Source organism: Mandrillus leucophaeus, unplaced genomic scaffold (assembly GCF_000951045.1).
Source record: "Mandrillus leucophaeus isolate KB7577 unplaced genomic scaffold, Mleu.le_1.0 Scaffold119, whole genome shotgun sequence".
NCBI lineage: Eukaryota > Metazoa > Chordata > Mammalia > Primates > Cercopithecidae > Mandrillus > Mandrillus leucophaeus.
This window is the reverse complement of record NW_012100209.1, coordinates 737,114-762,249: the sequence shown is the minus strand read 5'-3', so window position 1 is coordinate 762,249 and position 25,136 is coordinate 737,114. Positions and strand designations below refer to the sequence as shown.

General features: G+C 44.9%; 1 protein-coding gene across 2 annotated transcripts in view; it reads right to left on the bottom strand.

Annotated features, from left to right (window-relative positions):
* EGFLAM (EGF-like, fibronectin type III and laminin G domains) overlaps nucleotides 1–25,136 on the bottom strand; it is a 61,916-nt gene that overhangs the window by 28,980 nt on the left and 7,800 nt on the right. Inside the window, exons 6-11 of one of the 2 annotated variants that reach the window (XM_011966071.1) lie at nucleotides 23,844–23,988; nucleotides 18,260–18,449; nucleotides 11,445–11,570; nucleotides 9,195–9,438; nucleotides 5,167–5,278; nucleotides 1,137–1,253 (exon numbers count right to left, since the gene is read on the bottom strand). In XM_011966071.1, coding sequence (XP_011821461.1) covers nucleotides 1,137–1,253; nucleotides 5,167–5,278; nucleotides 9,195–9,438; nucleotides 11,445–11,570; nucleotides 18,260–18,449; nucleotides 23,844–23,988 — 934 coding nt within the window. The remainder of the gene's footprint in view (nucleotides 1–1,136; nucleotides 1,254–5,166; nucleotides 5,279–9,194; nucleotides 9,439–11,444; nucleotides 11,571–18,259; nucleotides 18,450–23,843; nucleotides 23,989–25,136) is intronic. The other variant, XM_011966077.1, reaches the window with a different exon arrangement.

The following is a 25,136-nucleotide window of genomic DNA, read 5'->3' as shown; positions in this document are numbered from 1 at the left end:
CCTTTTCAGTGAGAGGAGGGACTCTTTCATCATTCCTCCTTCACCTTAGCCTCCCTCATGCTCCATCAGGACCCTTTAGCCACCATTGGCCACGAAAGGAAAACAGGATGAAGCTAATGTCCAGGAACTAAACATGCTTTTCTTTAGATCCTTGTTCTCCCAGTGTTCAGTGGTTCTGCCCACCTGGGCTGGGGGGTCAAGCAGGTCTGTTGCAGACAGAGCGTGTCTTCATAACCACAGAGATCATGGGCAGCCCCATGAGAAGGAATAAAAGACAGAGAGCAGGCCAGAAGCAGTGGCTCACGCCTGTAATCCCAGCACTTTGGGAGGCCAAGGTGGGCAGATCACAAGGTCAGGAGTTTGAGACCAGCCTGGCCAACATGGTGAAACCCTGTCTCTGCTAAAAATACAAAAATTAGCCAGACGTGGTGGCAGGCGCCTATAATCCCAGCTATTCGGGAGGCTGAGGCAGGAGAATCTCCTGAACCCAGGAGGTAGAGGTTGCAGTGAGCTGAGATCACGCCACTGCATTCCAGCCTGGGCGACAGAGTGAGATTCGGTCTTAAAAAAAAAAAAAGACAGAGAGCAGGGAAGCAGGGGAGTCAGTATCTTTTACTGAATTTTTTTTTTTCCTGAACCTTCTAGGGAAAAACTCTTGATGTTCTTAAGAGCTTGGTTACATGATCAATGAACACCAACTGCTAAACTGTGGGGGTGGGGATGAGCACTGGCTCTAATGTTGAGCAAACTGCAAAGTACCGCCAAAGAGAAGCGCGGAGCCAAGGTTGCTATTCACCTCCATCCACTTCCTTCCCTACTGTGGAAGTATCTGCAGACACCTGATGCCATTTCACTCCCTCAGCAGTCCTAATATAGTTTGGTAGATTTGCTGTAAAAATTCATCATCACCAAGTAGCATTCATGGAATGTCTGCTGGGCACAGACCCAGGAGCAGATGTTATAAGAAAGTGAGGTTGGAAAGCCATGCTGCGGGCATTCAAATCTAAAATCTTAAAAATGTGAAAACTTTCTCAAAGTGTCATTCTTGGGTGCAGCAGATGACACGGATCGCAACCCTCACTTTCATTGTCCACGGGCTGGGTGGCCCAGTAAACACGAGGAAGAGATGCCTGCACCTTCTGGATGCTCCCGCTGAAAGGCTTCAGGACACCTGAATTCTTCTTCACATCATCATAATCGGGGACTCCGCCAACAAAAATGTCTGTGTTGCACTTAATCTGTGTGAAGCCTCCCTGCCAAGAGATTAAAAACAAAGCACGGTATAACTTTAAAACAGATGTTCAAAATGATCACATGGGTCTTCGGTCCCCTGTTGTGGAACAAAATGGTAGACAGAGCCTCAAGCCCCACACGACCATCTGTCTACACGTGGGCTTCACTCTCACAGTGCTTCTCATTGCTACTTACCACCTGCCTGCATGTTGGTGAAAGTCTTCATGTCTCTGACACTTCGTTTCATTGTCTGCAAAATGGGAGTCATTGTATCTACCTCATAGCTATGTCATGATGACTGTGGCAGACTGCACTACTGGTCACAGGTACCCTCCCCACAGGAAGATTGCCTCCAACCTGTCGGCTGGCTCAGATGAGCTTGTGTGACTTCCTATAGCCAATAAAACATGAGCAGAAGAGAAAAGAATCACTTCTGGGCAGACGCTTTCAGAGCCAGAGAGTAGTTCACCATGCCCTTTTCTCCTTCCCTCTGTTCCCGCAGCCCGGATCTCAGACTAGAGCTGCAGCTAACCATTGGTGGGTATGTGTCATGAGTGAGAAATAAACCCTTAAATTTGAGAGCTCTGGGAATGAACACACTTTAGATAATGTTAAGTTATTATTTCCTTTGATTTACGATAAAAGAAATACAAATACTAGCAGCTTTGATCGTTTATTTAACAAATATTATCGGGCACTTACTATAATATGCCCCATCTACTATGTTAAGTGCTGGACAAACAGCAGAAAATAAGAAAGACCCAGCCCCTGCCCTGCAGGGGTTTACGCAAGTAGGGAATACAGACAAGTGAAAGAGCAGGTGAGATCAGCACTGGGAAGAACTGTACAGGTGGCTATGGGTGCACCGGGGTGCTGGACAAGGGAGTCTCATATCCTACCCTAGACACAGGGAGTGGGGGAGGTGGTCAAGGAAGAGTTAACATTGTAGAAACTGGAAGACATTGGGGCTTAGAGACAATGTGAGTATAAGGCACAGGCGAGAAGGGGCCAGAGGATGCAGGGCCTTATACGCCACATTAGGAGCATGAACTTTACCCAAAAAAACAGTGAGATTTAAGCAGGAGAGAGAGGTCTGTGCTTTGGAAGATCATTGGCCAGAAGGAGGAGAATGAATCTGGGGTCATGTCAAGGGTGGAGAAGACGAGACAGGCGAGCCATGGAGGAGGAGGCTCTGTTTATCTTAGGGAGCGCCCACAGTGGCTGGGTCCAGCCAGGTAGCCCAGGGAAATTTCAATTAGATTAATTGACCGAAGTGCCTTCTGTCAATAGCCTTCAGGCAGATTTGAGGGTTCTTACTTAACTAGGAGGTTATCAAAGAAGCACAAAGGCTTTCAGGAATTCTTGTGGCCCAGAAGAATACTGAACCAGTCAGGAACTGTCACCACAAACCCACAGGCATCTTTCTCTTGTCATTGCTCTTACCCAAAAGCTAAAATAAGATGGAGAGAGGAAAGGAGGAAGGACACAGGGTCAAGGAGGTTTCAGAGCAGCTGGCTGCTAGGAAAAAAAACTGCATTATGTCTGTGTCCAGCGGCGGGGCCTCGTGGAGTGAGGAGCAGTTCCTTTTGGCTGCTCATCAAAATCCTCGTCCAACACCCTCCTGCTGACAAGTGGAAGGGCTGCAGCTGCCATGCCCAAGGGGGACCGCAGGAGAGAAGCAAACAGACCCCACCAAAGCCAGGCCTGCTCTGCAGTGAGGGGTTTTATGTCTGGATCCTACACTTTGACTTGGCTGGAAGCAGTTTGCAAAGCTGAGCAAACCTCCAGGCTGGAGTTTCCTGAAAGTCTCAAAAGCACTGCTCTTCCATGCATCTTGCATAGTCAGACCCAAGCCCAGGCCGCTGATATTTCTCAGTGCTGCCAACTGAGCAGCCTGGTGGTCAGGTTTAGTCTGCACACAGGCTCTTGGGTGCTTAGGTCCTGGGTTAGCCCCTCAGAGTGTACTCTAACCCCTGCCCTCATCTGTCTCTGAGCTCTAAGACCACTGCCCTGTCAGTCACACTTCGAACATGATATGGCCAGCGGGGGAACAGAATTCCTTGTGGAAAAGACTTGATGAAGGTTTAGCATATGGAGATCAGGCATTGGCCTTCCCACTCCTGGCTCACAGTAGACTCAGCAGAACGTCCCTCCAATGCACACACCAGAGCCACACCTTCCTGTGGGTTCCTTTTGCTTTTCTTTTGCTTTAAAACTCCAGTCAGCTCCATTCACCCACATGCCACCAAAGGTCAAAAAGTCAAAATGGAGGGTGCAGGTGCCACCATATTGGCTTCATGCTCTTTTGCTGATGTGCAGTGATAGAAACTCTGAGGTGTGGTTTTTACCTATGTGTCATCTCTTAAATCCTAATAGTAAATGCAGCGTCCTGAAGAGTAACTTATTTATAGTGATGGACCCTGCCCCTACTGTTTACAAACATTCCCATCCTCAGCTTTTGTTCCTGTTTTACAGATGTTTGCAACTAAGATCTAGAGAGATACAATTGAATTTATATCATTAAACCAATAGACAGCCAGGTGCATTCTTGTGAGCTTCTAATTCTGTCTTGGAGTAAAGTCGGCTGTTAGAATGTTCTGGATTGCACCAGAAGTGACTCCGGTTCTCCATTTAAAATCAATTTCCCTTCATCCCTTCCTTTCTTCCCTCCCCCTCCCTTCCTGCCTTCCACAGATATATATGGAGCATTTTCTAGGTGTGAAGGGTGCCCACCCCTTGACACAGAACCCAATTTGGGATTCCCCTCATTCCCAAGGAGGTCCGTGGTTCCAATTGGTCCTCCCACTGCAGCAGCCCCTCAGGCTGGCTTCTGGACATATGTGACCCTCTTTCTTCTCTCTCCAACCAAGTACCTCTTTCCCCAGCAAAAGTGCCTTTTCCTTCCTTTTCTTTTTTCTACTAGTCTATTTGCTTATTAGTATACCCAAATTTGTCAATGTCCTTTGCAAATCTTCCTTTGCACAGAATGAAAACTGGTGGGAAGTAAGATATTGGCAAATCTAAAGTCCCCTCTATTTTTGAGGAACTGTAAACTGTGTGTGTGTTTGCAGAATCCTAGCAGGCTATAGTTTAAAGCAAATCTCCCTGACTTCCTCCTAAAAATGTTATTTTTCTTTGTACATGACCTTGGAATTAAAATCATGCAGGAAAGTTATAAACTTCAGTAGAAATCCTATCCTCTTGAGTCCATAACCATACATTATTCACTACCACCACCACCACCACCATCACCACCACCACCACCACTACTACTACTACTACTACTACTAGTGCTACTACTACTAAGTAAAGCTATTTAGTGCTGACCTGGCATCAGGTACTGCTGTTTTTTACATGTATAATTCTTTTAATTCACACAACAACTCTGTGAAGTAGGCACTATTATCATCACCACCATTATCCCCATTGATAAGAGGATAATGCTGAGACAAGAAAAACAATCTTGGTAGGTCAAGTAACCAGTATGAGCTCACACCACTGGTAAGTAATTGAGCCAGATTTTGAGCCCCAGAGGTCTGGACTCACAGCCTGTTCTTGTCAGGCCTCCTCCATGCACAATGGGCCCTACCCCAGAGTCCGTGTTCTTACCTACTACCTGGTGCAGCTGATAAGAACAAAGATGGAGGTGGGAGGTGAAGAGGTGAAAGGCAATTTTGTAAGTGCTAAACGTATTGGGTGTCAACTCACTTAATCCTCACAACAACTCTACGAGGCCCATACTGTTATTATCCCCATTTATAGCTAAGTGATAGAAAAGTTAAGTAATTTGCCCAATGGGGAGCTGGGATTTTCACACAGGCACTGAAGTCCCTGTACTTAACCACAACACTGTGCTGCTTTTGTACCAAGACAGGCAGAAAACAGTACTCTGGCTCACACTAACCATCAAGAGAAAAGGTGTGCTGTTCTTACCTCTGCCATTCCCTCCACTACCTTCTGCTTATCCACCTGTAAGATGCCATTCTTTGCTGTGCGAGATACACGAAGCTCGTGCCAGTTGCCTAGGGTGAGGGGATCTTCACTCCTGTGGAAGGAAGATGTGATATTAATTTTATGTATCGAGTTGATTAGGATAAGGAATGCCCAGATAGCTGGTAGAACATTATTTCTGGGTGTGTCTGTGAGTGTGTTTCTGGAAGAGATGAGCATCTGAATCAGGAGACTTAGTAAAGATCTGCCCTCATCAACCTGGGCAAGCATCATGCAATCTGCAGAGGCTCTGAACTGAACAAAAAGGAAGAGGAGTGGGGATGTGCTCTCCCTTCTTGAGCTGGGACATCCATCTTCTCTGACCTTGAGCTTCGATGCTGGTTCTTTGCTCTTCAGACTTGGACCAAGACTTACATCATCAGCTTCTTGGTACTTGGGCCTTTGACTTGGACTAGGACGGACATCATGGGCTCTCTGGTTCTCAGGCCTTCAGGCTTGGACTGGAAATACACCACTAAATTTCCTGGGCTGCCAGCTTGCAGACGGCAGGCCATGGGACTTCTCAGCCTCCATAATCATGCAAGCCAACGCCTCAGGATAAATCTCTCTACATGTCTATTTATAGCCTATTGGTTCTGTTTCCCTGGAGAACCCTGACTAACATAGAAGGAAACCGAGCATGGGTTAGCATGTTATGGATCATTTTTGTCAATCTAGCCATGAGGAAGCTAATGCTAACCTTAGGCACCCCAATCCATTCAATAAAAAGAAAACACTAATTACTGCTTAGTAACAACAGCAGGATTAGTTACTGCTTATTGGACCCCTTCATACAGTAGGAGCATTGCATTTATTGTTTTATTTATTCCTTACAATGAGCCTGAAATGGGGTTCAGTGAGTCTGGTGATATAAGTTTTCTAAATGAGAGGTGGCGTGAAGGTAAAATATGGTCATGATTGTGCACAAGCTTGGAAGAAGAGAAAAATTATAGGAGCTATGATGTAAAAAACCAATTCTTTAGTGTACCAATGTCTGTAACATACTTTGAAATGCATAAAAAATAAGAAGGACCTTTCTGCTGTAGGCCTGAGTGGTTGCTGTTGAAAAGGGCACATTCATAAAACCTAGAAAACTGGTGGTGGTCCTGGCCAGACGCTACTCCAACGCAAAGCTGTCATCACGAAGAACGTTGATGATGGCACCTCAGATCGCCCCTACAGCCACCAGATATCCCCTTGGACAAAACTGTTATCAATAAAGATGTCTTCAGAGGCCCTGGTCTTAAACACAAGGCCCAATGGGAGGCCAAGGTCAAGTTTGAAGAGATGAACAGATGGGCAAGAACAAGTGGTTCTTTGAGAAGTTGCAGTTTTAGATGCTTTGTTTCGGTCATTAAAATTTTTTTTAAAAAATAAGAAGGATGGATGGACAGATATAACAATGGCTAGATATGTGATGAGGCAAATATAGCAAAATGTTAATTACAGACTATAGGTGCTCGGTATCAGGATGCTTACCATACAATTCTTCTAATTTTTCTATATGTTTGAAATTTTTCATAATAAAATATTGGGAGGGAAACAGATTCCATATTTTCTGATATTGTAAAAATGATTAAAATTACATTAAAAGTTCAATTATTCATTCAAAGTGGAAGTGCTTAAAGTTTAATGATATTTATGCAAGTTTTACTCATTACATTTTATAGTAAGGTGTGCAGAAAGAGACTCATTATTGCATTTGTATTTCTAGCAATGTCTAGTTCCTGGCCCTCGCTGAACTTCCCAATTATCTCATGGTCCTGGATCATCTTTAGAAAACCATGAGGAATACCAATGGGCACAATTATTGAAAGGTCACCACCCCCTCGCTTGATTTTTTTTTGCTTTGGCAAATGCTTTTGTGATTTGTTCTTAGCAATTAGAATTTAATCACCTTGGCTAAATCAATATGCAATAAAGAAATAAGCAGCCCCTTTTAAGTGGTCTAGCTCCATAACAGAGCCATTTCATGTTTTTGTACTGCAGAGGTCATTTGCTGTCAATATGCCACCTTCCTCAACATCCTTTTATCGATCACGGCCATCAAGAACTCATTTCGATTGTTGTGATTTTTTAATCAAGTTCATAATGAATTTGCCCGTCTTATCCTTTTCCTAAAGTTAAAATGATCTGGCCACTTCTGCAACTTCCTGTAGTTTGGGTTTTCACCGCATTTTCTTAATTAAGCAAGAAGTCTTTGAAATGGTTTTCAAAATAAACAGCTTCCAACGGGGCATCTGAAACACCAAGAGTAATCACTGTTGTTAGGTTACGCTCAGGAGGGGATGGGATAAGGGGGCAGATGGTGGTTTGTCCCTTAGAAACTCTTGCCTCATTTTCATCACCTAATTCTGAAAAATTCTTTTTCCAGTTGCCTTTCCTGATAGGCAGTGAAACAATAACTTAATAAATGTACAAAAAAAAAATGAAAACACCTTGTGTCAAAAATAAGCACAGAGCTATGAAAGAGAGAAATGCTGGACTTCTAAGGGTTCCATGTGCTCGTGACCCCACAGCTGCAGCTGCCACTGCACAGAGGCAGTGTGGAGGGGGCAGTCTGTCCAGGAGGAGGGCTGATGAGCCCCGACCCTCTCCTGGATCTTTCTGGTCCTTCCTTATCCAGGAAGAAAACCATTTAAAAGTGCAAGGTGATATTCAAGGTGTCTTCCTTTGTCAACCTGACATACAGTTCTAAGTGAATTGCTTAGGCTATTTTGCATAATCATATGTAAATTGAATCAATTAAATCCCCACCAAAGTTGTCTTGAAATATAGGATGTTTTTGCATAACCAGAGGTACAACAATATTTATCCATTCCCCTAGGGGGAAGGTGTCACTGATGTGCAGGAATTCAGCCACAAGGACAAAAACAAACCATCCTTTTTAAGAACTGTTAAAACCTAATGCAGTGAGCATTTTCTATCAGCCAGGAAAAATGATCAGTAGTTAAGGGCAATGCATAAGTTTTAGCATCTCACCCACATACTCTTTTTAAACATGACAGTCTAGCAATATGAAGAGTGATGGAAAACAGTTTGCAACATTCTTTGAAACAACAGACTAACTGATATCATGTTACAGGGCACCATGGAGCAAAACATTCTAGTGAGTTTCAAAAGAGAAGCATTAGACAAACGTAGGAACAAGAAGTACGTCTGCATTCGATTAGTGGCCCCTCCGGCTTGAAGGTTAAAACTACCATCAATGCAATAAAAAGATGGGAGACATAAATAAAAGCATCTGCATCTACAAACTACAGGCTCCAAGGAACAATCCACCTGCTAAGTAATTTAATAGCACAAACTAGATAACAGTAGGAAAGTTTTGACTACTCAGACCAGTTCTGCAAATACCAGCAAGTACTGCAGAAGCACCCATTTCCTGCTATGCTATTGAAACCACTCATCGCACATCTTTCTTGAGCATACTGCTTAGGGAACGGGTCTTTGCATTGCTGATGATTCACTGTCAGTTTCCATTAAAGAAATAGTTCAAGAGGAAAGTGAAAATCTAGAGTGAGGTCATCAAGGACATTTTTGTTCAAAAATATTAATACTTTTTTCCTAGTTGACATGTATTTGCTGGATGCCCATCATGTGACGCTCTGTATAAGATGCTGATTAGTTACAGTTTGTCAAGTTTCTGCGGATGACGTGGCATAACTTTAGGTGGAAATGGAGGCAGTTTACCTCCACCTGAAGCAAGTCCATTTTCCGTAGTTTGAAGCATAGAATTGCACCTGTTGGGTAGTTACTTGAGAAAAGGAAGCCTTGTGGGAAGGAGAGTACTCTCTATGGGAAGCCTGTCGTCTGCCTGAAGCAGGACAAGTCAGCACGAGTTTCAGAAGATAAGCATGTAGAGAAGACAGGACGAGTGTGAACTGTTGAATGGCAATTTGGGCTTTTTTCTGAAGCGGTTACTATTTGCCTTTTTAAGGCAAAGGGTCCCAGAAGGTTTCAGCCCTCACCTGAGAACACCGGTCCCAGAGCCGCAGTCAAAGCGGAACTCCACGTGGCCCCCTGCCATGTTGATGGACAGGAAGTCTTTGCTGCCTGTGTCATGGCTGTACAGGAGAACACCATCTCCTGAGTCTGGCCGAAATGTGATCTCAAACTCCGTGAAGGAAAGGTAATGCTGGGGCTCCAGTGGCCAGGGAGTTGCAGCGTAGGATCTCAGAGACTCGCTGAATTGAGGAATGGTCAAGATGAAAGCTGAAAAAACAAGCACGGTGTTAGAAATCAATCTGTGGCAGAAACTGGCCAGATGTGCACCCACAGCTGTGTTCTTTTCCTCCGGGGTACAGACCTAAACTATAATTCCCAGCGGCCCTGCAGTTAGGTTGCTGGTGTGACTGAATTCTGGCCGGTAGAATATGGGTGAAAGAATCATAGAGAACCCTAGGTGTGGCCCCTAAAACTTCCCTCCATCCTCCATGCTCCTCCTCTCCTCTTGTGTGCTGGCAGGATGCAGGTATCAGCGGAGGACTCTAAGGTCCTAGAAGAGCCATTAGATGGAAGGAAACTGTGTCCCTGTATAACTGTGTGGAGCAGAACGCCCTCTCTCACCACTGTCTCTGACCTGCAGTGATTTTGTAATATGAGCAAGAACCAGCCTTGACTAGTAAGGCTTCTGAAATATGAGATGGTATGTAACAGCATTGGCTTACCCTGACTCATATGCCCTCTTTTAGGTGACATGAGATTTGAGATTACAAACGTTTTCCCCAGCATGGTATCTTAGGTCCAAATCTGAATTAGGGAAGAATTTGGCTAGTTTTGTGATCTTAGCCTCAGTTTTATTTTCTTTTTATTTTAATTTTAGAATTCGGCAAAAATGATTTTCCAAAATCGTTTTTGGAACCCTCCATGATTTTCCAAAATCTTTGAAATTTTTTGTTATTATTTGCGTGTGTGTGCACACATACGTGTATTTGTGTGTATGTGTGTTTCCATGTTTATATACACATAGTGTGTGCATGTATATATATTTACATACTCTCTGTACATACAGTATTAAAGTGTGGAATAATTTAGTAGAACAGTACAAATAAAGGTTAATTTTGTTAATCACATTGTTAATGTTTCTGTGTCTACCTTCCCAATCCATTTTTTTTTCCAAGACGGAGTCTCGCTCTGTCATCCAGACTGTCGTACAGTGGCGCGATCTTGGCTCACTGCAACCTCCGCCTTCTGGGTTCAAGCAATTCTCCTGCCTCAGCCTCTCAAGTAGCTTGGATTACAGCCAGGCACCACCACGCCCAGCTGATTTTTGTATTTTTAGTAGAGATGGGGTTTCACCACGTTGGCCTCGTGATCCGCCTACCTCGGCCTCCCAAAGTGCTGGGATTACAGGCATGAGCCATTGTGCCTGGCCCCACCTTCCCAATCTTTTATCAGAAATTGACAGATATTCTAAAGAGCATGAGCATGAGCTTTAAATGCTTTGAATTCAGTCTGATACAAACCATACCAATACATGCTTTTACTTGGGAGGTAGAGGCAGGAGAATGGTGTGAACCCGGGAAGCGGAGCTTGCAGTGAGCTGACATCGTGCCACTGCACTCCAGCCTGGGTGACAGAGCGGGACTCCGTCTCAAAAGAAAAAAAAGTTACTCAAGGGCCAAGAGGAGCCTACTCATTCTTAGCATCTTGAAATGAACATATGTTTGGTTGAGGGACGGAAGGTGCCCTGCAGCAAGAAGTGCTGAAAGGCTCAACATCAGATGGGTGAGTTATCTTTACTAAACAAATTTTGGCAGTCAGACACTCCAACCTGGTTAAAAAAAGTTTCCCCCATCTCTCCCAACAAAGCAATGTTGATCCCATAAAAATGAAAGGGCTTCGTTAGCTTTGTTAAAAGTACATTGATGAGGCCTGGCGGGTGGATCACTTGAGGCGAGGAGTTTGGGGGCAGCCTGGCCAACATAGTGAAACCCTGTCTCTACTAAAAATACAAAAATTAGCTGGGCATGGTGGCACACGCCTGTAGTCCCAGCTACTCGGGAGGCTGAGGCAGAAGAGAATCACTTGAACCCAGGAGGCAGAAGTTGCAATGAGCTGAGATGTGCCACTGCACTCCAGCCTGGGTAACATAGGGAGCCTTTGTCTCAAAAAACAAAAAACAAAAAAACAAAAAAAACTCACTACATTGATGATAAAGTACATCTACACAAATTAACATGCAGATAGAAACCGCCATCAACTTGCTTCTTTCTCACCGTCTTCACAGTGTCGACCTTTAAACCCAAGGGGACAGAGGCAAATATAGGAGTCGGCTTTGATTGCTGTACAGGTGCCACCATTGACGCACGAGGCCTCATCGCAGATTCCACTGCTGCATTCCCCTAAATACAGAATGGGAATTACAAAGCCCATCCGCCATGTGTGCCAGTCCAACACAGTGGCACTGACCCCACCAGCAGCTCATGGTTCTGAATAAATACAGTTTAGTTCTTACTCCTGTTGATTTGCAGCTCTGCACAACTGCAAACAGGCTTTCAGGATAAGTGGAACCTGCTCTTCATTTTAATTTGATTTTGGTTTGTCCTGTACGAAGAGCCATAGAGACTTTAAAAAACATGATGGACACAATGAATCAAATAATATATTTCTGGGCAATTTTATGACCACTAACTGGGATGACTGAGCTGTTTCTGCTTTAATTCATCTGTCTGTTGCTCCCACAAGAGCATATTTCAATCCCTCCAACGTCAACAGGGTGTTTATGTTAAAAGCGTTCTAAATTGCATGACCCCAATTAGCTTAAGTGCTGCTGCCTTGTTGGTTCAAAGTTGAGACAAGCAAGGTAGGCACGGAAGGAGTTACCCAGCCACATCTAAGCTGATTAACTCACCTGGATTGTCAACTCCTCTGTCTGGGGTAGGGAGCAGAGAGAGAGGGCCTCATAATACGTTGGCACATGGGTTTCAGAATCCCTATTTCTACTTCCAAAGTTACACCCTGATGAGGGACAGAACGGTGGCCTGCAGTGAGAAGGCTGAAAGGCTTAACATCCGATGAGTGAGCTCTCTTCACCAAACAGATCAGAGAGATCCAGAAAGGGTATACTTTGTCATTTTCAAGTGCATGTCATCAGAGGAAAACAAATGGACTTTTCATGGGCTGTTTTTCTTCTGCTTCTTTGTGTTTTCTCTTTGTGTGTAAGAAATCAGTTAGACAGATGGACCACCATCTGGCCCAGAACCAGATGAGGGAGTACAAAACACTTTTTCTGGGGGTGGAGGTAGAAGGGCGTGCCCCTGGAAATGAAGGGTCCAGCTGTGCTCTCTCCCAGTCGTCAAGGCTTCCCTCTGGCATGAGCTGGTAGCCCACCCTGTGAGGGCAGGAGCCTCCCCTGGCCTGAGTGTGTCATCTCGGCCGGATGAATCTCTCACCCTTCCCTCCTTGAATTGGTCCAGACTTTTCATAAAGACTCACTGGGAGGACGGGTAAGGGCCAGGCACCCAGGGTAGACCCAGGAGAGGAGACTGACTTCAGGGACTGCTAACAGAATTTAATTAAAGCCTGTGTAGATGGCTTGCCACCCCAGCTGGGGTGGGCTAGCCTCTGTGAATTCCAGCTGGTGGCTACTGAATGTTCAGGCAGACATGGCCAGTGGTCTCCAGCTACAGCCCTAAGAATGTCACCCCCAGCATTCGCAGTCTCCACAGAGATGCTGGCTGACTTCGATCTTAAAGAGCCAAACTCTCAAAGGTCCCTGAGCCCTGCCAATTTCTGTGGGTTGTGATTCCTTCCCAGAGCTTGGCTGGATCCACAGGAAGGAGTGGGGTCCTTGTATGTTATTTTAGATGAACAGAAAAGGATTACTTTACAAATCTTATGCATTTTAACTATTTTTTAAGAGGTGGGGGTAGGGTAGGGGAGGTCATGAAAGCCAGATGGAGTTGCTGACTTGGTGAAAGCAGCATTTCAGCAAGATTACTCTGGGAATGGCACGCAAGACAGACTGATGAGTGACAGGAGTGGAGGAGAGGAAAGAAGTTCTATAGGGGAGTGAACAGGGTGGCCACAAAGAAAATGGAGAGACTGTGAAGGATCAGACATCCAAGGAAGGAAGAAATGAGAGATTCATTGTAGTGGTCGAAGGGCAAGAAGATTCCTCCAGCACAATCTCAATATTTGTAGCTTGAAAGACTAAAAGAATGGTGCAGGAGGGAAGAAATAAGAGTGGCTGTGGACAGGACCTGACTTCTGCAAAGCAAAGGGAGAGGTTGCTTTGGTTGGATTTAAGTCTAAGATGACTGTGGAAATACTCAGTGCTGGTGTCAGGCCTTGAAAGAAGGGAGAGAGGTTCCCAGAGTAACCAAACCGGTGTGGGTACAGGGTCACACAAGGCATGGTACTTTGTGTGAGCTGGAGAGAACCTGAGCATAGGTGAGTAAGCCACAGCAGGGGCTCTGTGAACCGAGAAGGAAAAAAATATTGCATCTGTATTTTGCCTAGCCTCTGCCTGGAGCTGGGTATGTATTTCCATCAACTTTCAATGCAGGCAAGATACTTCTAGTATTAGTAGTTCTTGTGACTTGTGACCAGTAGACCTCACAGTTGTTGTCACATTCCATTTATTGTACATATTTCAAAGTATCATTTATACTTGTTGCTACTTTGAAGTCATGGGAGTTATTTCACCCACCATTAAATAATTCTGTTCCTTAATGCTTTATAAAGGAGCACATATATTACCGTAAAAGCAAAACAAAAAATATGTGATAGGGCTGAGTTTCAGTATAATTGTTTCCCCTTATAATATTACATATATTATTTTTCTCCATTTAAGAACATCGTTATGAGAAGAGAGAGGTCCAGGGGCTTCCCCAGACCACCAAAGGGGGCTGCAGTGCAAAAAAGGTTAAGAACCCCTGGGCTACTGAGAAGAGAGAACCCTGGCAGCAAGGGCCCAGGGAAGCCAGGAAGGGTGAGTACAGAGTGTAGCTGAACAGGTTCATTTTAGGGGGAAAACTCTCAACTCAGAGTGATGGGGAGGAGAGGTGGGTGCGGCAAGGTCATGTATACACAGACCTCATCATCAATATGTAAAGTCACTTTCACCAGCACCTACCACAGGCCGGCTGTTGTGTAGGTTTCTGCTAGATAAGAAAGCAAGAGGTAGAAGAGAAATAAGACTTCTAAGGAGGGGAAAGAATGTGGAACATCATTGGGTGGAGTTCCTTAAAGAGACCATGAACAAGGAGAAACTTCCCTGTCTCCAGCCCCCAATCCATAACCGAGGCCCACCTATCTTTCCCCCTAATGATCTGTCAGATCTCTCTCTGTTTCTACCACCACTACCACCTGGATTAAACCGTCATTTGTCATGTGACCTACTGCAATAGACCTCAGCTGGTCTACATGTATCCCTGAAAGCCCCTTCTAATGAGCTTTCAGGGGATCTTCTCAATTCACAAACTACATCAAGGCACCCATCCCCCACTTCCTTTTTCCCTGGAACAAGCCCTTCCCTCGCCTGGAACGTCCTTCTCTCCCTTCTCCACATTTTCACTTCTACTCTTGCTTCATATTAACTTCCTCTTCTGAGAAACTCTTTCCCCGGCCCCCAAACCCTACAACCTCCCTATTGAACATCACCATTGCAGCATCACTTCTCCTTCATAACACTTACCCCAGGTGTAACTTCACCTTCACTGTGTGATTATTATATTAATTTGGTCTCTCCTCATGGTAACCATATGAGGACTGAGCCAGATCCTGCCTTGTTCATTACTTGATCTCCAGCACCCAGCACTGTGACAAGCACTAAGCAGGTGCTCAGTGAAGTATTTATTGAGTGAAATGAGGAAAAGAGCTGGTAAGCCAGGGTGAGACCCATGGTCACCACAGACCCCTTGAATCTCAAATCTAGGAAGTGGCTCTGTGACTGCTCCAGCAGAGTGGGGATATCCAAGACAGGACTGGCATAAATGAGCGGTGGAAATATAGGTTTGAGAATCTGAATGGAAATAATCAAGAGCTGGACCAGAGAACGCAAAATTTGCTGAGATTTCTGACTAACTATTGTAGAATGTGACTTGCAGAGAGCACAGGAGCTGGGAACAGTCTAACGAAAGACAGGAGATGAAGTGGAAGGAACTGAGTAATGAAAGGCCCCTCTGGGGAATGAAAACAGGTTTAGTGGGAAGGCAGAGAAAATGTCACAGCTGAAGATGGCAATGCCAAGTTAGAGATATCAGATGGGAAACCATGACCTCCCTGGTGAGGCCGCGTTTGACTTATGAAAACTTGAATTTCAGGAGGAGTAACCCAAAGGACAGCAAACATGGAAGCTGAGGAAGGATAACCAGCCCCACTCTTATAACCCTGGGGAAAATGAAATGGGAAGAAATGTAAAACACCAACATGGCTGACAGGTGCCGTTAACATTCACAGAGAGAAATCTATACAGTAATCCAATAGCTGTATCCAGGGAGCTGGAGCCCAGAAGCGAGGTCTTTTTGGTGCCACCTGCTGGAGAAGCGGGTATCACACTGTGTGGGAATGAACAAAGCTGGCAGAAATCAGTTCTTGCCCAACTTTGCAACCTCTGAACTACCTGTCAGAGGTTTCCATGCCATCTCAGGACTGCCAGGTTTATTCAGGGCTGTTCCCCTGAAGAAACAGATGATAGCTGGTTTGATGGGTAGGATTAGAATATGAATAATCATATTAATAACAGGAAATATTTATGAAATGTTTGCGATGTGCAAAGCCCTATTCTAAGTGCTTTTTATGCACCACAACTCATGTAAACAAAATAATCTTATGAGGTAGATCCTATTTCTAGATGGGGAGACTGAGTTGCAAACATTTTTCAAATCCAGGCAATCTGCCTTCAGGGTCCAGGCTCATAAACAAGGCATGCGATTCCTAATGGAATGGCTGGTTCTTATGTTCTGAATCATCACAGAGAGAAAACGGATTTTGGAGACATTGTCCTACCATAGTGACAACTTTAATAATTGTTTCAGTCATTGCTGCTTACTGTTTACTTTGACCAAGTAATCAATGGATGGTAAACGTTTTTTGTTAAGTAAACTGCATCTTTTATAGTTATAACAATGGCATCACCTATAGGAGTGAACAAGGTGGAGGGAAACAATTTGGTAGCCATTGATGTAGTTGATTTTGTTAAGAGGGTAGTCCCTGGTGCCAGTATGGCTGAGGTCACATTAGGCTCTACCACTTACTAGCTGTGTGACCTTGGGCGGGTTACTTAACTGTTCTGTGCCATTGGTTTTTTGTTTTGTTTTGTTTTGTTTTTTAAGACAGAATCTCACTCTGTTGCCCAAGCTGGAGTGTAGTGGCACAATCTCAGCTCACTGCAACTTCTGCCTCCTGAGTTCAGGCAATTCTCCTGCCTTAGCCTCCTGGGTAGCTGGGATTACAGAGGTGTGACACCATGCCCAGCTAATTTTTGTATTTTAGTAGAGACGGAGTTTCACCATGTTGGCCAGGCTGGTCTCCAACTCATGACCTCAGGTGATTTGCCTGCCTCAGCCTCCCAAAGTGCTGAGATGACAGGCGTGAGCCATCGTGTCCAGCCCCATTGGTTCTTATCCGTAAAGTAAGGCTAATGATAGCACCCACTTCATAATAACCTTGGAAAGATCAAAGTAATTTAGAATGGTGCCTACTTAAAGTAGGTGCTCAACTAATATTAGCTACAAGAAAAACAAACAAAACAAATACTGTTCTAGGAGTCATGAGGATTGAATCCTACCTCTGATTGAGGAATGGGGAGAGGGATGAATTGATAATGTGGTCAAGAAAATGCAGCAAAATGTTAACGGTAGAATCTAGGCAATGAGACTATGATGTTCACTGTGCATTCTTTCAAAATAACATCTTAGAGATGGAGGGAAAAGAGATTCAAGGAAGAGACTTTGCCAAGGGCAAAGTCATAAGGATGTGATGCTTAGAGTAGTGAGTGAAAAGGAGAGTATCCTAGAGATATCGATCCAGAGTCCTGATATCATAGAGACCCTGTTATGGACTAAACTGTTTTTCCCCCCAAATTCACAGTTGAAGTCCTAACTCCCTGTATTTGGAGATAGTATCTTTAAGGAGGTATTTAAGGTTAATTGAGGTCATAAGAGTGGGGACTTAATCCGCTCTGATTGGTGTCTTTGTAGGAGGATATTTGGACACACAGACATACCAGGGCTGTGCACACACAGAGGAAAGATCCCTGGAGCACACAGTGAGAAGGTGGCTGTCTGCAAGCCAAGGAGAGAGGCCTCCCCAGGAACCAAATTGGCTAGCACCTTGATCTGGGACTTCCGGCCTCCAGAACTGTGAGAAAATTAATTTCTGATGTTTAACTCGCCCAGTCTGCAGTATTTTGTTATGGCAGCTCTAGCAGACAGTCCCTGAATTAACCAACTTGGGAATTATCTACCTGTTGCTTTCAGTGATAGAATAAACATCCTTATTGCTTTAAAAATAAGCCTAGCTCTGCCTGCTACTTTCGATAAGTTATTTAACTTCTGCAAGCCCCAGTTTCTTCATTTATAAAATGGGCATGATGATAATTTCTGCCTCTTAGAGTTAGTGTGAAAGTAAATGAGAGAGTGTATGAGAAAATGTTTGGCACTGTTATCATGAATTAGAATTCGGCCACTTCTTTAAGAAACAGAGAGTATATGAAAGCTCTTCTTACATTACTGTGTTAGCTCTTCCACTGGACTGGGTGAGGTAAGGTAAATGGGCTGGATTGCTTATTGCTTTGTCCAATAAGACCATGCCATATTTCATGATGAGACCCAAATTGCTAGCAAGACACAACCAGTGTTTGGTGCACCATACTGTTACCATATTTTGGTGTTCAGATGCAGAGTCAGCATGTCTGCAGAGCACCAGCCTCACCCCTGGGGCCCACCTCCCTCCTGACGTTCTGCAGGTACCAGCTTCCCAGGGTAGCACCTAATGTTGCTGTTCCCTCCATGGGCCAAGCCAGAAAGGCAGTCCCATAAGATATACGTCCCATAAGACTACCCCAACCCACTGGGCAGCCACTTACCCACATCAGCCCCGCTGAGTGCTTTTCCCAGGGGCCAGGGCCTCATGTCGATTCTCCTCCCATTCACAGCGAGTGACTGCACACAACCTTGAAAGCCTCGGTTTGTCCCTGTTGCTCTGACCAACCAGTAAGCGCTGGGAGCGCCACCAAGATAGAGAGGTGTCCGGAAAGTAATTTTACTGTATTGGCCCTTTAAGAAAGATGACCACTCATGAATACTCTCACTAAACAAAATCGAAAGCCAAAACACAGCAGATTTTTACGAGGGACATGGTTAAGACGTCAGTGACAGCTCCAGTGTTTTCTTCCATCTGTATTTATCTTTAAGACCTTGCCTTACTGGAAAATTAAACCCACGATTACCGTAGGGAACTCAGTGAGTTTCTCAGAGGGCTGTGCTTCCAGAAGGGAGGATTTTGGAATGTCTAGAAGGGAAGGGAAGGGAGGTCAGAGCCACGCCTGACCCACCAGGCAGTGAACCATGCTAGGCATCCAACAAAAACGTTCTCTTTCCAGTCCTGACACCAGCTGACTGTGTACTTTGGAAGGATCTTAGGGCTATTCTGTGCCTCCAAAGGTGATAATACTAATTTTGTATACAGTGGGCTAATAATTACCTTTTCATTGTCCTAGTCACCTTTATACTATACCCTGAGAGAAACATTGTTGGGGTCGGGTGGGGTGGGGGGGGGGAATTACCAAACAGATCATGATGCAAAGTGTTTTGAAATTTGCTTATGAATATGACTTTTTTTTTTTAAGTGTTGTTACAGTGAGGTAGGAAAATTTCCCATCTTAGACCAAACCACAATCTGGATTGCAGGTTTTAAGGTTACAAAATACAGAGCTGAAGATTAGGTGGGACAAAATTAAGTCACCCTTGGCCTTTTTTTTTTTTTTTTTTTTTTTTTGAGACAGAGTCTTGCTCTGTCGCCCGGGCTGAGCCATCTTGGCTCGCTGTAACCTCCGCCTCCAGGTTCAAGCTATTCTCCTGCCTCAGCCTCCTGAGTAGCTGGGATTACAGGCATGTGCTACCACACCCAGCTAATTTTATATTTTTAGTAGAGACTGGGTTTCACCACGTTGGTCAGGCTGGTCTCGAACTCCTGACCTTGTGATCCACCCACCTTGGCCTCCCAAAGTGCTGGGATTACAGGCATGAGCCACCACACTCGGCCTGGTCATTCTTTTTTTTAATGACCAAAATATCTCATTCATCTGCATTATAGGGTAAGGAATGGTGTCAGGGAAAGGCACACTGCCAGAACTTACAAAATGTTCAGAGTGTAAGACTCTGAAACATAATTACAATCTTTTAAACTTCTGTTACCAGCAAGTGGAAAATCTAATCATTGTTTTATCTTTTCTGATGAAGGGATAAGAATCATTTGTAAATAGCAGACTGAACACAAGTTAGGATATGGGTTTTCAGGGTCAGTTACACTGTTTGCCAGCCACTGAGCATGCTGCTTTCATTAGATGAGTTAAATGTCCTCTTGGCTTCTTTCACCAAGATTCTCAGAATTGACTTCTTCTGGATCCCATCCTGGCCCTTCCAGTTTTGTTCCGTGATCTGGGGCCACAGCAGGAGGCTGACGGCTCAATCCTTTTCTAGAGCATAAAGTGCCTTGTAGGGGTGGGTGGCTACTTTGCTGCGCCCTTCGCAAGATCCCCGGCAATGGTCTTCAAACCTGGCTTCAGATGAAGGTTGCCTTCTGATCCCTGGAGCTTGCTTTGCCTACCTCTACAGAGAAATGGAAGAATTCACATTCTCCCAGGGCAGCCCTTAACAGTTTGGGATGAGTCTGAGGCATAATTTACACTCCGGAGCTCCTCTACTGGATCAGGCAGAAACCATACTCCGAAAAACTTGGCCTGAGATCTCACTCTTGCTGATAACCTCTTCTTCCCTGTCCGTCTCCTCTCTCTCAGCAGTTTCTCCTGGGAGCACTTTCTTAATACATCACTTGCATAGGATTCCACATCTCAGGTCTGTTGCTGGGGAATCTCACTTAAGATAGAATCACTGTCTCTCAGGACAGCTTATTAAACAGCCACACTCGTGGTCCTGCTTGACAACTTGCTTAGCAAGTCTCGCTAGTATGGAGGCAATCTTCAGCCTGAGTATCCATAAAGCTACATGCTTCTTGCAATTAATTCCTTTTTTAAAAAAAGATGGTGATATGGCTTGGCTGTGTCTCCACTCAAATATCATCTTGAATTGTAGCTCCCATAATCCCCATGTGTCGTGGGAAGGACTTGGTGGGAGGTAACTGAATCATGGGGGTGGTTACCCCCATGCTGTTCTCGCGATAGTGAGTTCTCACGAGCTCTGATAGTTTTATAAGGTGCTTTTTCCCCCTCGCTCAGCACTTCTCCTTGCTGCTGCCATGTGAAGAAGGACATGTTTGCTTCCCCTTCCACCATGATTGTAAGTTTTCTGAGGCCTTCCAGCCATGCAGAACTGTACGTCAATTAAACCTCTTTTCTTTATGAATTACCCAGTCTCGGATATTTCTTCATAGCAGTATAAGAATGGACTAATACAGATGGGGTCTGACTATGTTACCCAGGCTGAAGTGCAGGGCTATTCATAGGCTCAAAGATGACTCACTGCAGGCTTGACCTCCTGGGCTCAAGCGATCCTCCCTCCTCAGCCTCCCAAGTAGCTGGGACTACAGGCGTATGCCACAACACCTGGCTAATTTTTCTGTTTTTGGTAGAGATGGGGTTTCACCATGTTCTAGTCTCGAACTCCTGTGCTCAAGTGATCCTCCTGCCTTGGCTTCCCAAAGTGTGACAATTATAGGCGTGAGCCACTGTGCCTGGCAATTAAATTAATTCTTTTTTTTTTTTTTTTTTTTTGAGATGGAGTCTTGCTCTGTAGCCCAGGCTGGAATGCAGTAGTACAATCTAAGTTCACTGCAACCTCTGCCTCCCAGGTTCAGGTGATTCTCCTGCCTCAGCCTCCTGAGTAGCTGGGATTACAGGCGCCCACCACCACATCTGGCTAATTTTTAAATATTTTTAGTAGAGACAAGGTTTCACATGTTGGCCAGGCTGGTCTCGAACTCCTGACCTCAAGTGACCCGCCTACTTCAGCCTCCCAAAGTACTGGTATTGGAGGCATGAGCCACTGCACCTGGCTCAATTAATTCTTATATTCATTACAAACATAGAATCTTGAGATTAACAAAAAATATAAAAACTCGTATAATTCAAGCTCTCACTGGCTGTTGGATTCCTGCTACATCCCTAACAAGAAGTTTAGATAAGTTACCCCTTGAACACTCCCCAAAGATACCCCCCTCTCCTGAGGTAGTCTGTTGCACTTCTGTCCTTTTATTAGGTGAAGCTAAAATAGACCTCTTGAGGCTCATCCCATTCAGCTTCGGCCTTGGGGGGTCCATGGAGTAAATCTTCGTTTCCCAAGGCTCTTTCTTTGACTCTGTAACGAAAAACCACCTTGCATGCCTTCATCTTCTCTTCTCCAAACTAAACATTGCTCCTTCAATCAATCATTGAAGAGATTTCAAGTCATCTTCCAGTTTGGGTGACTACCCTTGGAACTGCTCCAATCTGTCTGCAGCCTTCTTAGAATGTGATCCAGATGTGAATGTAATCCTTTCAGAGGATTAGAGTCACTATCCGAGTCACTAGAAGCTATCACATAGTCAACAGAATAGAATAAGATCATCACCTCCCTTTTTTAGATGCTATGACTCTGTTAACACAGCCTATAATTTCTTTAGCTTATTGTTACCACAGGACCCTGTTTGTTAACAGCTATGGAACTTCCCCTGTTTTAAACAATTAGACATTTTCACAGGCTTCTATTGTAGCTTCTCCATTCTGTCTTCGCGTTAGTATTTTGGACCCAAGCTAGAAGTTTCTTTATCCTATCAAACTAACTTTTATCATGTTAGGCCTATTAGCTCTGGCACTGATATAGTTTACTGACCCTGTCTTTTTCTTACCTAGCCATCAGAGCATAAACAGTCTCCCTGGATTCGCATTTACTAAATTGGAATTCTAGTTCCTTTGGAATCGCTGGGATCCAAATTAATGAGATATTTTCTTCTATATTTTGGAAGGCAGGGTGTCAGCAAGGCATAGCCCTTTATATCAGGGGTCCCCAACCACGGCCATGGACCCATACCAGTCTGTGGCCTGTTAGGAACCAGGGTGCACCGCAGAAGGTGAGTGGCAGGATGAGCGAGCATTTCCGCCTGATCTCCGCCTCCTGTCAGATCAGCTGTGCCATTAGCTTCTTAGAGGAGCACGAACCCTGTTGTGAACTGCACGGGCGAGGGATCCAGGTGACACGTTCCTTCTGAAACTCTAACCATGCCTGACGATCTGAGATGGAATACTTTCATCCTGAAATCAAACGCCCTCCCTGGTCCATGGAAAAATTGACTTCCACAAAACTGGTCCCTGGTGCCAAAAAGGTTGGGGACCACTGCTTTATATAATGTGCCTTGCTGGCGAAGAGTAGAGAGGAGCCCAAGCAGGGAGGAAGCTGTAGACATATAAACAAAGGCTTTCTTGCTACATTTTTCCTTGGAGAATACAGACACCTGCCTGATTATAATTATAGGCTCAGTTCCTTGGCAGGCTGCTAATCCAAACTGTTTATTCTGAACATAGTCCTAAAATTGCTCAGACCATAACAAATATGTGAATACTAGGTGATTTGCTGAGTAGCCCAACAGTCCAGCCCTTTTTTTTTTTTTTTTTTTACCATTTCCTATAGTTACGGCCACCCCCCAAAGGTAGATGAAGAACTTATTCCTGCATTTTGAACCAAATGAACCTTTCGAGACTATCTTCTGAAGCCACAGGATTGCAACACCCCTGTCCTAAAAGCAAGCTTTGTGTTTGACACGAATAATGGCTTTTAGGCTGGGTGTGGTGGCTCATGCCTGTCACCCCAGCACTTTGGGAGGCCTAGGTGGGAGAATTGCTTGCGTCCAGGAGTTCATGACCAGCCTGGGCAACACAGTGAAACTCAATCTCTACAAAAAAAAAATAAAAAGAAAGAAATTAGCCAGTCATGGTGGCACATGCCTGTAGTTCCAGCTACTTGGGAGGCTGAGGTGGCATGGTTTCAACCAGGGAGGTAGAGGCTGCAGTGAGCCATGATTCTGCCACTGCACTCCAGCCTGGGGGACAGAGTGAGACCCTCTGCCTCCAAGTAATAATAGTAATAATGGGTTCTATTCTTCCAGTATGGGCCTTCTTCTACCGCTGGCTTTGATGTACTTAGGAAAGAGAACATATCTTTGGGCACAGGCCTGCAGCATGAACCTGTGCACCAACAGCAATGATGCTTGTAAGTTGAATTCTTCTCTTTGGTAGATGTGAGGTGGGTGTGTGTCCTGAAAGCTCACCTGGAGTGCAAGACCACTCAAGAGCACATCAAAGGTCTGCTGCATGGGTTCACCACGAGAAATAGGCCTCACCACCCCTATCCAGAACTTGAATCCTGCAGACGCTGCCACGGCTCTGTGCAGTGAGTCCCTCCCTGGAGGCTCATGGTGAGTGGTACGTGGGGTGGGCAGGGTGTGGGGCTCATACTTACCTGAGACTGGCCTGTCACCGGGGTGCCGTTGTTCAGCTGCAGCAGCCCGTTCTGCCCATCTCTGTAGAGCATAACTGTGTGCCAGCCCCCCAGTTTGATTTTGGTCTCACTTACGATGATGGCAACCCCAGTTCCACAATTAAACCTGTTGGGGAGGAAAAGGAAAAGAAGATTCTTTGATGAACCAGCTCATTATGTTTTCAGATTCCATGGACGTCACTTCCAGGTCAACAGCTCCTTTCCGAGTCAGTCTGTTCAGAGTTATGTTTACGAATATCAAGTGCTGTTGAAATCAATACAGGGAAGAACTAGGCACCTCTTCCTGGGGATGATCTCCATCTAGTTATCTTTCATCTGCCCATAGGACCTTTCAATGTAGGGCCTTTGTTAGCCTGATTTTTTCTGCAACTTAGGAAATCATGGGCATTTGCGTACTGTGCTTGCTACCTGCGTGACGGGATCTGTACCCCAAGCCTCAGCATCATGCAGTATTCCCATGTAGCAAACCTGCACATGTACGCCCTGTATTTAAAATAAAAGTTGACATTAGGCCAGGCATGGTGGTTTACGTCTGTAATCCCAGCACTTTGGGAGGCCAAGGTGGGCGGATCACCTGAGGTCAGGAGTTCAAGACCAGCCTGACCAACATGGTGAAACTCCATCTCTACTAAAAATACAAAGATTAGCTGGATGTCGTGGCAGGTGCCTGTAGTCCAGAGGCTGAGGCAGCAGAATCGTTCGAACCCAGGAGGCGGAGGTTACAGTGAGCCAAGTTAACGCCACTGCCTGGGCAACAGAGTGAAACTCTGTCCCAAAAATAAATAAAAATAAAAATTAAAAATACAAGTTGAAATTTAAAAAAAACTGGGCATGGTGGCCCATGTCTGTAATCCCAGCACTCTGGGAGGCCGAGGCAGGTGGATCACTTGAGTTCAGGAGTTCGAGACCAGCCTGGCCAACATGGTGAAATCCTGTCTCTACTAAAAATATAAAAGTTAACTGAGCATGATGGCGAATGCTTGTAATCCCAGCTACTTGGGAGGATGAGGCAGGAGAATTGCTTGAACCCAGGAGGTGGAGGTTGAAGTGAGCCCAGATTGCACCACTGCACTCCAGTCTTGGCAACAGACTCTGTCTCAAAAAAAAAAAGAAAAAAGAAATTAATGAAAGGTAGTAGCTAATCCGCATCCCATTTTCTTTTTTCTTTTCTTTTGAGACAGTGTCTCGCTCTGTCGCCCGGGCTGGAGTGCAGTGGTGTGATCTCTGCTCACTGTAACCTCCGCCTCCTGGGTT